Source organism: Danio aesculapii, chromosome 19 (genome assembly GCF_903798145.1).
Source record: "Danio aesculapii chromosome 19, fDanAes4.1, whole genome shotgun sequence".
In the NCBI taxonomy this organism is placed as follows: Eukaryota; Metazoa; Chordata; class Actinopteri; order Cypriniformes; family Danionidae; genus Danio; species Danio aesculapii.
In genome coordinates, this window is record NC_079453.1 from 24,620,038 (window position 1) to 24,634,844 (window position 14,807).

At 37.8% G+C, this 14,807-nt stretch overlaps 1 protein-coding gene across 1 annotated transcript in view; it reads right to left on the bottom strand.

The window, feature by feature from the left end:
- Positions 1-14,807, bottom strand: part of adck5 (aarF domain containing kinase 5) — a 33,660-nt gene that overhangs the window by 9,969 nt on the left and 8,884 nt on the right. Inside the window, exons 2-10 of the mRNA XM_056480389.1 lie at positions 11,139-11,233; positions 10,899-11,048; positions 10,136-10,211; positions 8,400-8,600; positions 6,242-6,382; positions 2,997-3,110; positions 1,071-1,202; positions 895-978; positions 728-809 (exon numbers count right to left, since the gene is read on the bottom strand). Coding sequence (XP_056336364.1) covers positions 728-809; positions 895-978; positions 1,071-1,202; positions 2,997-3,110; positions 6,242-6,382; positions 8,400-8,600; positions 10,136-10,211; positions 10,899-11,048; positions 11,139-11,233 — 1,075 coding nt within the window. The remainder of the gene's footprint in view (positions 1-727; positions 810-894; positions 979-1,070; positions 1,203-2,996; positions 3,111-6,241; positions 6,383-8,399; positions 8,601-10,135; positions 10,212-10,898; positions 11,049-11,138; positions 11,234-14,807) is intronic.

Below are 14,807 nucleotides of genomic sequence, written 5' to 3' on the forward strand. Positions count from 1 at the left end.
TGTGGCTCAAAAACTCCCCTAAACACCAACTAAAACTACATAATGCAAACGATTACATTAACGCAAAGATAAAGATAATTAGAGTAATAAATAAATGTCCATATAAAGAATTAGTGAGTGCCCTGTATGTCAGTCATAAGCATAAGTCTGTTGATTTACAAACAATCTGTGCTCTCTTTGTGTTTTTTGTGTGTGAAAGCTTTGCACAGCTGTTCACTAATATCCAAAGTGCTTCATAACAAATGCTTGCCCCAACAGGAGAAAACTGGAGAGCGTGCCAATCTGAATGTGACGCGTAAAGCTGAATTTCTTGATTTACACACACAGATATGCGAACCACCCGTGTTTCTTATTGAAAGTTGCTGATTTATAGCTATAAATTTGTCAAATGTCATTCACATAAACAAGATGACAGACGCAATGCGTTCTCCGTACATGTAAATATTGTGTAGAATTATCTTAGCACTTTGTTTTAGTTTTGCTGTACAACCAGAAGTCGGCACTCACAACCTTCTCAGATCTGGCAGTAGAAGTTCAAATCCCAACTCACTTGTGTACTTATTAATGGACATGCATGAAGGAGGGATGCATGACCAATGAACAACGCTAGCCAGGAACAATGCTAATCAAGCTAAAGTTAGCATTTTGCCAAGATCTCCTACTGCACCTTTAATTAATCCTCATTAACTAATGAAGCCATAAGCACAGACGACGACAGTCATCTCACCATTTCCAGGATGTGGGTCAGCGTGAATGAAGCCAGTGTAAAAGATCTGCTCTGCAAATATGCGGATGAGTTTATCAGCTGTCTGAAACACAGCCAGAGTAAAATCATTCTCAAAGATTAACGGTTGTGATGAAGCAGTCAATCATAACAGATGCCATCAAACTCACGTCTTTGAGGCTCAGTCCCTGACGCTGAATCTCCTCCACATTGTTGATTTTGCATCCATCGCAGTACTCTGCTGTAAGGACCCTCTACGTGCACACAGAGTCATAGATTGCATTGATTAATATGGTAAAGTTTGAGACCTCAGAAAGACTTCAGTCATTTGAAGGTTCATTCCCACCTTGCTGGTCACGTTCCAGAATACTTTGGGCACAACTACAAACTTAAAATGCTTTAGTTCCTCCGCACAACGTTCAGAATTTCTGCCTTCATTCTCAAAATCCAGCTCCTGGGCAAGAGTCCCCTTCAAGTCCTACTAACATTATGGAGAAAGAAAAGAAAAAGAAAAATGTTCTATCATTTCATCTATCAAATGATATAACTATATACACTCACTGGCCACTTTATTAGGTACACCTTACTAGTACCGGGTTGGAGCCCCTTTTGCCTTCAGAACTGCCTTAATCCTTTGTAGCATAAATTCAGTAAGGTATTGGAAATATTCCTCATACATTTTGGTCCATATTGACATGATAGCATCACACATTTGCTGCAGATTTGTCGGCTGCACATCTATAATACGAATCTCTCGTTCCACCACATTCCAAAGGTTCTCTATCGGATTGTGATCTGGTGACAGTGGAGGCCATTAGAGTACAGTGAACTCATTGTCATGTTCAAGAAACCAGTCAGAGATGATTCACGCTTTATGACATGGCCTGTTCTCCTGCTGGAAGTAGCCATCAGAAGATGGGTACACTGTGGTCATGAAGAGATGGACATGGTCAGCAACATTACTCAGGTTGGCTGTGGCGTTAACACGATGCTCAATTGGTGCTAATGGACCCAAAGTGTGCCAAGACAATATCCCCCACACCATTACACCACCACCAGCCTAAACCGTTGATGCAAGGCAGGATGGACCCAGGCTTTCATATTGATGACGCCAAATTCTGACCCTACCATCTGAACGTTGCAGCAGAAATCAAGACTCATCAGACCAGGCAACGTTTATCCAGTCTTCTGTTGTCCAATTCTGGTGAGACTGTGGGACTTGTAGCCTTGTAGTTTCCACGCTCAGCTGACAGGAGTGGCACCCAGTGTGGTCTTCTGCTGCTGTTGCCCATCCGTCTCAAGGTGTTGTGCATTCTTCTGCATACTTCGGTTGTACGAGTGGATATCTGAGTTATTGTTGCCTTTCTATCAGCTCGAACCAGCCAATTCTCCTCTGACCTCTGGCACCAACAAGGCATTTGTGCCCACAGAACTGTTGCTCACTGGATATTTTATCTTTTTCGGACCATTCTCTGTAAATCCTAGAGATGGTTGTGCGTGAAAATCCCAGTAGATCAGCAGTTTCTGAAATACTCGGACCAGCCCGTCTGGCACCAACAGCCATGCCACATGCAGAGTCACTTAAATCCCTTTTCTTCCCAGTTCTGATGCTCAGTTTGAAATGCAGCAGATCGTCTTGACCATGTCTACACGCCTAAATGCATTGACTTGCTGCCATGTGATTGGCTGATTAGAAATTTGCGTTAACGAGCAGTTTGACAGGTGTACCTAATAAAGTGGTCAGTGAGTGTACATACAGTACATACTGTAATACATCTATCAATATGGACATGATCAGTTTTATCCACATACTAAAATGTGTTAGAAACATGATAAAACATGCTAGCAATGTGCTGCAACATTAGCAACTACATTCTGGAAGAATCTATCCATCAAGCCATCTGTTTGCATATACAATAAGACTAGTACAAGCTAACAACATGCTAAACATGTTTGTACAGTTGAAAAATGCTATGTACATTGTAAACCAAGATAGAAACATGTTAAAACATGCTAACAAGGTGCTAAAACGTTAGCAACCATGTAAAATATGCTAGACTAATCTATCATTTATATGTCTGTCTGTCTTCTAAAACTACTTGAAACTTTTACACACCTTCTAAAATCTTCAAACTTTATATTTAATTTACACACAGGCACACACACAGTATACATAGACAGACAATATCTGTTACCACATTTAACTTCAAATGATTTATTATTAGTAATTAATTAAAAATGAAAGCTAAAGCGTGAATGTTCATGCACTGACCTGTAGGACCCAGCGGAAGCCAAAGCTAGGATGCATAAATTTTATTATGTCCAACAAAATCTCTAGAGTTCTGATATCACCATCAAAGCGATCCCTGAGATCAATATACTGCACCTGAACACAACAGACATGCAGAGACCTTTATATAAAGCATATAATGAACTCATTCATATAATGAATCATTACTGCATGTTGTTTCTCTAGATTGGCTAAGAATTATTGGCTTTAAACTGGTCCATATGGAACTTGCAGATTTCTGAGCCCATCATTCAATGTATTCATTCACTTATGTAGACGTGTGTAAATATACATTTATTCAGTTTTTATTTCATTAACAATATTGAATATGTAAATGTTTATAAGATTCAGGTACAATACAGTTTAAAGAGCCCATATTATACATGAAATAGGGTCATATTTAGGTTGTAAGGGTCTCCAACAACAGTCTAATATGCATGCAAGGTCATAAAACACTTTGATGGTCTTATAATCTGCATTTATTTTTACCTAATTATCCCAACGACTCCCATATGAATCGTCCAGCGATTCATTTGTTCCCAACCCCCTCCTCAGCGCGAAGCTAATCTGCGCTGATTGGACCGATGACAGCCTGCTGCGATTGGTCGACAGTGACAGGCTTCAGCACGAGAGTGAAATGCCCAGCTGGTAATCAACTATATAAAAGTAGTCACAGTGCATACACGCTTCATAGTGTAAGGCTTTTTTCACACACACACACACACACACACACACAACCCTCCTCAGAAGAACTGGGGGAAGCGACGCGAGTCTCTCTCTCTCTCTCTCTCTCTCTCTCTCTCTCACACACACACACAACGCTCCTCAGAAGAACTAGGGAAAGCGACGCGAGTCTCTCTCTCTCTCTCTCTCTCTCTCTCTCTCTCTCTCACACACACACACACAACGCTCCTCAGAAGAACTAGGGAAAGCGACGCGAGTCTCTCTCTCTCTCTCTCTCACACACACACAACGCTCCTCAGAAGAACTAGGGAAAGCGACGCGAGTCTCTCTCTCTCTCTCTCTCTCTCTCTCTCTCTCTCTCTCTCTCTCTCTCTCTCTCACACACACAACGCTCCTCAGAAAAACTAGGGAAAGCGACGCGAGTCTCTCTCTCTCTCTCTCTCTCTGTCTCTCTCACACACACACACACAACGCTCCTCAGAAGAACTAGGGAAAGCCACGCGAGTCTCTCTCTCTCACACACACACACACACACACACACACACACACACACACACACACACACAACGCTCCTCAGAAGAACTAGGGAAAGCCACGCGAGTCTCTCTCTCTCTCACACACACACACACACACACACAACGCTCCTCAGAAAAACTAGGGAAAGCGACGCGAGTCTCTCTCTCTCTCTCTCTCTCTCACACACACACACACACAGCTAGCTTACGATCGCCATAGCAACGACATACGGCAGTGGAACGCGAGCTCACAAAAGCTTTTAACGTTAAATCCGTAAACAAAGCGGCACGCGTCGCGTTTTTAACGTGGCTTACATGTGATAAGAGAATATAAAGAGTAACCGCGTCTACTGTACCAGGTTAACAAGTAACAAAACACAATAAATACATAATTTGCAAGCTAGAGTAAACGAGGCAACAATTTTAATCGCACTTACTTACACTAGTGAATAAACCTCAACCACTGACTCTTCACAGTTTCATCTTTGGGTAGAGACTGTCAATATTATCCATCTGAGCACAGCGTGACTTCATTGGACCGGCGGCGTCTGTGTGTGGGTGTCTAGTGTTTTTTCTGTGTTAGTGGGCGGGCCGCAGGTTTCAAATCTCCCTGGTTTGCGCGCGTAACTACTGGCGAGGCTTGTGTTTCGTGGCTGCGTCATCGCGAAACACCTAATAACTCGTTATCAAGACGACTCGTTTGAAGCACTATGAGTCGACTCTTTTATAGATGAATCAACAGTTTTAAACACTGTGCACTTTCAGATTTAAGCCTTAGCTGGATATTTCACTTCCCTTAGAGCTGTGGTACACACTACATGGAAGGGCATTTTCAAAAACCCATAATATGGGCTCTTTAAGTAATGTTCTCTGTCTTTTAGTAAATATATGAAACTTAATTTGTAAACCTTTTTATTAATATCTATTTATGTTTTAATGCCATATCAGCAGCATTGGCTATATTCATGGCAACACTTATACTAAGATTCAATATTTAATTTACAATCATAACTATTTCTTAATCATTAATTGTGCAAAAAGACATACAAATAACAACACTGATAAAAAGTCATAAGTTTGATTCCTCTAGAACAGGGGTTTACAAACATTTGAGTCCGTGACCCCCAAAATAACAATTCCAGTGACTCGCGACCCCCACTATCCTTGGGGATGGTTATAAACACACAATGTTGCACACACACCAACAGGACTGTATAAATACAAGCATATTGACAACACAAAAAAGTCTAAAAATCATATTTTCACTTTTTTGTGATTTTATTCATTTGTTTAATTTAATATTAACCTCATCTAATGAGACTGGTGGGCACAATGTTTTCAGCACAAGACTATTGGTTTAATTTTGGAGACTGTCACATGAAGATCATATTCTATCTTCAGTCGTGTATGATTTTATAATCTTTTCAAAAAAATTAAACTAAAATTAACTTTTTAAAATTTATTTTTAATGAAAAATGGTAGCCGTAAAGGTGTCAAAGTTTACCATGGTGCTGTAAAATCAATCTGCTGCAACTGACACTATTATTAATATTAAATATTACAATTAATATTATTAATATAATGTATACACCCCAGAGGTCGCCATCCAAAGGGGAAAAAAAAAAAAGTCGAAAGTATGCAACTAGTAAATACTATTTTTATCTTCTGTAAGTTATGGATAAACCATGGTAATTCGAATGGTTTAATCAAGTTTGTTTAATTTGTTTAAAACCACCAAGCGACCCCCCCTTACTCCCTACTCTATACTCTCAAAGTCATTGTGCATTAATCCACGAATTTTGTACAAAATTCTCTGCAAAGATAGCAAAACGTCTGCAGATTCTTTCTGGCCCTAGCTATAGGAGTTCAATTAATCAAAATATACCATTACATACCATATGAAATATACCTTATGAAAATACAACTTATTATTAGACACTTATATCAAGTTAATCCAATTAAAAGATCAACTACAATGCCCATAAATAATATGTTCTCAACAGTCATCACATGCAGCCCTAAACATACCTTTACAGCCACAGGTGTCCCATCGTGCAGTTCAGCTTTGTGCACTTGAGCAAGACTTGCAGCAGCCACAGGCTCATAGTCAAATGTTCTGAACATTTTATCTGGAGTCATGTTAAAGTCCTCCTGGAATAAAGCATCTACCTGGAACAACATGCATCATGATTAATTAAAAAAAAAAGTTTGCTGGTTTAATTCTCCTTGAAGTTTTGACGTTACCTGAATAAATCCATTTTTAAAATATTTTTCGTTCCAAAATTGCAGCCACATTTGAAGCCGTACAACAAATATATCATTTACAGTAAAACAAATCTTTTATTAACAAAAAATAATGCAAAATGTGATGGGAAACATTTTATTCTGATTCTAATTGTTGTTAGGACTAACAGAATTAAATTTTTCACTATTTTGCACTTTAGCTCAAGATGCTAACATCAAACCAGATAATCGTCTGAAATGATGAATTAAATATCATAACAGAATTGCCATATAATAAATCTTCTATTTGTGGATCCGGAACATTTTGTACAAATTAATAAAGAATAACAACATTATTCAATGTCTTCTCGTCAGAGAAAGTGACATCAGCGAAAGGAGTCACATGTATTTTTATTAGTGCTTTACAGATTGTCATACCAATGTAACAGAACATGGACAGACACAAAATATTTTATTACTGAAATCCTCAAAAACTACTTAAGCCCTTACAAACCAAGTTAAACAAGTTTAACCTTAAAACTTACAAAGCAAATATAGTAGATAGAAATCTAGACAGAAAGTCTTTCCAGGTTTTCTTTAGCCAACACTTAATTAAAATTCCAATACTATTAGTTTAAAATTTTAAATACATCCTTGGTGAGCATAAAAGGCTTCAAAATCATATAAATCCTAAACTTTGCATTTAGGCATGTAGACATGGTCAAGACGATCTGCTGCAGTTCAAACAGAGCATCCGAATGGGAAATAAAAGTGATTTAAGTGACTCTGAATGTGGCATGATTGTTGGTGCCAGACGGGCTGGTCTGAGTATTTCAGAAACTGCTAATCTACTGGGATTTTCACCCACAACCATCTCTAGGGTTTACAGAGAATGGTCAGAAAACGAGAAAATATCCAGTGAACGGCAGTTCTGTGGACACAAATGCCTTGTTGATGCCAGAGGTCAGAGGAGAATGGCCAAACTGGTCGGAGCTGATAGAAAGGCAACAGTAACTCAAATAACCACTTGTTACAACCGAGGTATGCAGAAGAATCTCTGAATGCAAAACACGTCCAACCTTGAGGCGGATGGGCTACAGCAGCAGAAGACCACACCTGGTGTCACTCCTGTCAGCTAAGAACAGGGAACTGAGGCTACAATTGGCACAGGCTCACCAAAATTGGACAATAGGAGATTGCCTGGTCTGATGAGTCTCAATTTCTGCCTTGTATCAACGGTTCAGTCTGGTGGTGGTGGTGGTGTAATAGTGTGGAGGATATTTTCTTGGCAAACTTTGGGCCTATTATTACCAATTGAGCATCATGTCAACGCCACAGTCTACCTGAGTATTGTCGCTGACCATGTCCATCCCTTTATGACCACAGCATACCCATCTAACTACTTCCAGCAGGATAACACACCATGTCAAAGTGTGAATCATCTCAGACTGGTTTCTTGAACAGGACAATGAGTTCACTGTACTCAAATGGCCTCCATAGTCACCAGAGCTCAATCCAATAGAGCACCTTTGGGATGTGGTGGAACGGGAGACAAATCTGCAAATCTGCAGCAACTGTGTGATGCTATCATGTCAATATAGACCAAAATATCTGAGGAATCTTCCAATACCTTGTTGAATCTACAAAGGATTAAGGCAGTTCTGACGGAAAAAGGGGCTCCAACCCGGTACTAGTAAGGTTTACCTAATAAAGTGGCCTGTGCGTGTATATACAATAAATTCTAGTGTCAATTAAGTTTTTAATTAAGTAAATAAGTTTTAGTGTCAATTATATTGCATTATAATTAAGACATCTGTAAACTATTTAGGTAATATGACAGATTTTATATTTACTCAACGATCACACCTATAAAATTTCCAATAAACACCTAAAAGCAAATATGCATGAAGCAAGAGCTCAGCTGACCCGTAACTTGTCTTGCTTGTTTTGCGAGAACTCTCACCTCTTTGTATCTTCTGTTGAGAGCTTTGTCTTCAAGCACATGTAGGGTTTGGATGTATTCTGGAGGTAGAAGATGGTTGAATGCACACAGGCCCTGTCCCAGCTTAATGTACAAGCCTCCGTTCTGTATGGCTCCGTCCACCATATTGCTGGCAGCTCTCTGATGACACGCTGACATCAGCTTCAGAAACTCTGGACTGCTCTGCCGAAGATAGAGTTCAGATGGCATAAAAACCACATATAAAAACAAACAAATTACTTTTTATATGCAACTGCAAAAATCAATATGTACTGTAGTCAACTGGGGAAAAACAACAACAACATTATTTTGCTTTCAATTACTCATGCTGTTTAAAAATGAATAATTCCTTACATTTATATAGCGTTTTCTGGACACTCAAAATGCTTTTACACAGTTTTGGGGTGAATCTTCTCATCCACCACCAGTGTGCAGCATCCATCTGGATGACGTGACGGCAGCCATATATCACCAGACCGCACACCAGCTGATTGGTGGAGAGGAGACAGAGTGATGAAGCCAATTATGATATGGGGATGGTTAGGAGGCCATGATGAACAGAGGCCATTGGGCAAATTTAGCCAGGGTTAAACCCATACTCCTTTTCGAAGGGCATCTTGGGATTTTTTTTTTTTATGACCACGGAGAGTCAGGACCTCGCTTTAACGTCTCATCTGAAAGACGACACTCACTGAGCAGTATAGAGTCCCAATCAATAGGGGCGTTATGCCCGACACAGCTGGTCCCACTAACACCACTTCCGACAGCAAACTAGTTTTCCCATGTGATCTCCCATCCAGGTACTAACCAGGCGCAGCCCTGCTTAGCTTCAGTGGGTGACCATGTTAAAGTTGCAGACAGCTAGCTGCCTAGCTGAAATGCTCAAACTTGGGTAATTCACAAACACTTCACCCTTGAGCATCCTTATAGACATTTTAGTCTTACAACATCTTTCATTGAGCATTACTGCCAACAGCATACAAAACATAATTTACTGCACATTTTTCAACTTCACCTATTTGTCTAGGAAATCTAGTTGACACAAGTGCTAAAAATGTTACACTTTGGACCATCATGAAAAACAGAGGAAAAAAAAGTCGCAATTGAAACCAACTAAACCCACCATATTTGATCACAGTGTCATTAAAACCGACTGTTACACATTCTATATTTACTTCTATTTTGTTGGCAAGTCTTCACACAACAATGAATAATTACGGGAATTAGGGTAAACCAAGGTAATTATGGTTTTTCCTTTTTAAATTAGGTTCTGTTCAATTAATTTCTGTTCAATTCAGCTTTGTTTTAGTTTAGCTTTTATTTTGTGAAAACAATAGCAGTTTCAGTAGTTTGTAAAAACTATATACTTAACAAAACACCTCTAGTGTTGACCAAAGCAAAGTTTAATGCTTTCACATCTTACATTAACTCACATCTTACATTAACTCTTGTGCAAACCTCTTAGTAATAAAAATAACTGGTAAAACAAATACTGAATCTAAAACCATATAAATGCAACTTAAATCAAAGTAAATATTCTAAAGACTCAAGACCGACGTGTTCATACTAAAAGTCAAGTATGCATTTGAATATGTTGTTGTATGCAATCATCCGCTTGACTGATGTGTTTGGATGTAAAAGCGCCATCTACAGGTAAAACAAGATTTTAGACAATATATTTCCCAACCAGAATAAATGAATCAGCAGTATAAACCTACCTCATCCATGCCACGCAGAGCAATGTTAGAGGTCCACCAGTAATCTGCTGATATCATAAGCCCGATGTAGAGAGACCTAAAATTATGCAGATGACAATAATTCATGTAAAAGATTGATCAGACAGCGTAAAGTTTATTCTGATCATCAATGCTGTATTTACTCAATCTAAAATATTATTGAAATTTAAAACAACTTTCATTTCACATATTTTAAAATGCAGTTATTCCTCAGATTTTCAGCATTATTACGGCAGTGTCCAGTGTCACATGAAACGTCAGAAATCATTATAATATAATTTTATGATGCTCAAGAAACACTTCTTGTTATTATCGATAAGGAAAACAGTTTTTCATGGTAGAAAATTATGTTCTTTTTAGGATTCTTTTAGTGAAGTGAAGCCTTGTCAATTATGGTTTATATAACGGTTTCCATACTCAAAATTGGTCCTCTTTTTTTAACATCCATCACAAGTGCATGCACACATTTTGAGTGAAGAATGAGAGCGCACACACACACACACCTGGAGCAGTGGGCAGCTATTGCTTCCATGACTAGGAATCAAACCTACAACCTATTGATTACAAGTCCAACTTCCTAACCATGAGGCTACAGCTGCCCCTTTTACGAACAAAACTAATGAAAAACAGCCTTTACATAAATATATTTTGTAACCTCATAAAAAGTGTTTACTGCCACTTTTGATCATTATTTTCCTAATAAATGATTGATTTTATATAACATTATTATTAAAAAGATTTCTACCTGCAGAAGCGTCCAACTCCCTCTGTCAGTATCTTAATCTTCCTCCTCTCTCTCGGCTTCGAGACCACATACTGAACTCCCACCACAAGCGGGACACCCACCGAGACGCCAAACAACAGCTTCCTAAAGAGCCTGTGACTCTTTACAACTCTGAAATAACAGAACACACACTCAGATGTTGCTTGATCATATCACATAACAGATTATTTCACCTAGAGAATAAATGAAATAAAAACCCACCTGTTTGAGGAGGAGAACTTCTGATGGAAAACTTGAGGAGCTATGAGCTGAGGACATTTCCGCAACAGAGACATATGATGCCGACACAGCCTTAACTGAAGCCAAAGAAAAACAACAGTCAAACTTATGTAATAAATGATATATTCCATTAGAAATGTAAATCAACCTGCGGATTATTATTGTTTTTTGGTTCTTGTGACCAAAGTGAAGTTCTCTCACCAAAATAGCTTGCCACCCTTTTCAATATCAACATTTTCCTTTTGATGACGTGTTTGTTTGCACCCTTCGCTCACATTAGATCCACCAAATAGCAAAGCACAAACATCCAATCAATTCTCAACAGATGAAATCACATCCTGTCCAACTATTTTTTTCCCTGTGAAGCAGTTTGTGAGTTTTTTTTTAAAGAGATAGTTCAACTAAAAATTAACGATAATGAAAAATTTGAAATCCCAATGATGCCTTTTTTTAAATACTTACAAATTCACAGCTATATTAATGTCAAGCAAAACTACTCACTAGCTAGACCGCCACAAACTGAATTAGAAAAAATTATGTTTTATCAGAATCCCATCGCAAATTATATTTCCTTGTTTTATAGCAAATTAGTCAATGGCTCTAAAGAAACATCAGAATCTAAGAAAGATTATTGGTGTACAGATTTACAATATGACCTGACAGTTTTAGAATGGAGCCAAATATGTGTTAAAGCCCAGAACTGTCAATTAATACTAGATTTAAAATGATCCAATATAACTGGGCAATGCGCACCTATATCACGCCTGAAAAACTGAACACAATTAACCCAAACATCCCAGATATACGTTTCAAATGCCAAAAACATAAAGGAACATTCTTTCATTGTATCCGAGTGAGGTGATTAAGATTTTCTGGCAAAACGTAATAACATTAATCTCCTCAATTATTTTAAAACCAATTCCAGTTACACCTGAAATATGTGCGTTGGGTTTATTCCCAATAAGTTTGTCATTACCAGGTTATAAAACTAAAACGATTGATATGTGTCTTGTTATTGCAAGGCGTTTGATAGCACTCTATTGGAAGAACATAGAAAGTCCATCGATTGATCACTGGCTGAAAGATTTGACACGGTACATTGCACTGGAAAGAATCACCTACAGTATAAAGGGCAAATTAAAGGAGTACCATACAATTTGGGATCTGTTTATACAATTTTTGGATCATAACTATACAATGGCACAAGCAAATACCTCTCACGCTATTAGTTAATTGATTGATATATGTGTATTTTTTTATGTGGCATACAGTATATGTTTTTCTTTGCCTTAGCCCATGTATAACAATACATTTACCTGTTCAACTGAATCTGGATGCTTTGGGGGAGGGAGGGGGTGAAGAGTTAAAATGAAAAAAAAAAAGTGTATTTTCATGCTAAATTTCAAGTGTTTTTTTTTACAATTAAAAAAAATTTTTTAAATAAAAAATTAACGATCTAGGCTCAAAGTCTAAAACGCAGGGCGCAAAAGCATTAAGGGCATGTCCGAATCCACTATTGCTATTTTAAGGATGGAAAAATACGCTCTGCACCGCCGGTCTAACAGGGTTGTGCTTATTCTCTTAATGAGTTATGGGTGTGTTTTGAGAATAAACCATCTCTCATTCCCTCATCTCATCTCTCATTCCCTTTAAGAGTCAGTTGCGTTGCGCCATGGTGCATTTGTTATTTAAATGGCAGACTTAGTAAGTGTAAAAACTGAACACTTCACTAGCGAGAATAAAGTTAAACAGACCATCTGCAGTGCAAGGATAAAGTATGAGCCTCCTCCATTTGGGCTTTACTTTCACTTTCTCTCTTTCGTGGATAAGGAAACGTGTTTATACGCACTCCATTGAAGACAGCCATTAGCCTACTTCATTAATTTAGTTTCTTAAGCGCAACGATTTGTTTAAAACTATTTCTAAATTCAGTTCTAATTTCCAGCAAACGAATAAATGAGCAGTAATAATGAAGTGTGATCAAACAACAGAGTTACTTCCAAACACATCCTATGTCCCATATGGTCCAAAACAGGTGGACAAATCTAAGCATAAAACAAACATAAATATGCATAAACTGTAATAAATAACACTACTACTAACAATAACATTATACAAAAGCAAGTTATCATGAATAAACATTAAAAAAGCCCACACGAAATAAAGGCACGGAAGCAGTGGTTTTATATTTATGTAGAAAATAAAATTTTGTAATATTTTAATCCTTTTTCATATGTAAATATATTTGTGTATTGCTTTACATCCTGTGTGTATTAAGCAATGTGTAAGTGTTTGGACCTGCATAGGTGCACAACTAACGCTCTGCGCTGGACGTTAGACCTACTTTCAGCTATTCAAAACAGCTATTCGCCAACAATGCACCTTCTTTTTTCTACACACCTCTTTTCTAAACCAGAAAACCCATGAGTCCACAATGTGGTGCAAATGGATTTGCAATTTAAACAATGTGGTGCAAAACGTGAAAATTTGCGCTGGTCTGAAAATAGCAACACATTGCGGCAAACACGTCTTTTTGCGCCAGGTGTAAGATAGGGCCCCTAGTGTTCATTGTTTCCTTTGAATAAAGCCGCGGTCTCACTTAGGCATGGGCCGGTGTAAGATTCTGATGATGGGATAACTTTGGATGAAAATACAACGGTGTTGTGATTACTGCTCTAAAACTTGTTCTTTTTAAATCTCTTTTAAATTAATTTGATAATTATGTTAAATTAAGTGAGAGACTGCAGTCAAGTCAGACACTGTGTGCGTTCAGTAATGTGCTGAACACACCAAAACAAAACTTCCTATATTTCATCTCTTTAAAAATAAACTTCTTTTTTCAATATCGTTTGTGTATATAACATGTTTTATACCATTTAATAAATATATAATGTCTTTATTTGTATACAATAAGAACATATTTAGATAGCATAATTTTTAAAAAATGTTAATGTTTTTGTACATATTAAAATATTCAATATAGACCATTTTGGGGGATTTAAACAAAAACAAAGGTCCCAACGTATTTCCTGTTTCACATTTTTTATTTCTGTAGCTTCCCAAAAAGAGCCACATATTGATAAATAATGTTATGATAGCCGTTTTAACATTGAGATATGTTTGAATTGCCTTAGTTACAGTTATGAAATAGTTTGATAACAAGCAATGTTCATGGGCCAATGACATCTCCACATTGAAATGGTCTATACAATATGAAGATTAGTTAATATATAAACATGTAATAAATCAATAAATAAATCAGGTAACACACATCATCCTTGTCATCATAGAATCAGACCAATGAGAATAAAGTGTCATCAAAGGCTTTCGCAGCCTGTTTAGAGCAATAACAGAGGCTGACCTGAGCGCCTGCTCTCGTTTTGCTCCTGCGGTTCCTTGACGGCACATGTGAGTGATTGCAAAATGGCTGCAGCGCCGATTAAAGTCGGACAAATTTTTTTAACCAGAATGATTTGCTTTTGTCAGGCTTCAGGCGAATCATGCGGTGCTGCATGAAGTCAAAGAAGCCATATCTTGAACAACCTATATCTAGGCCCGTCATTTAGTTGTGTGATATATCGTCACATAAATGATTGCAATATGTTATAGTCATTTTAAGACCTTTTTATTCCACTGTTTATAGATTATAAT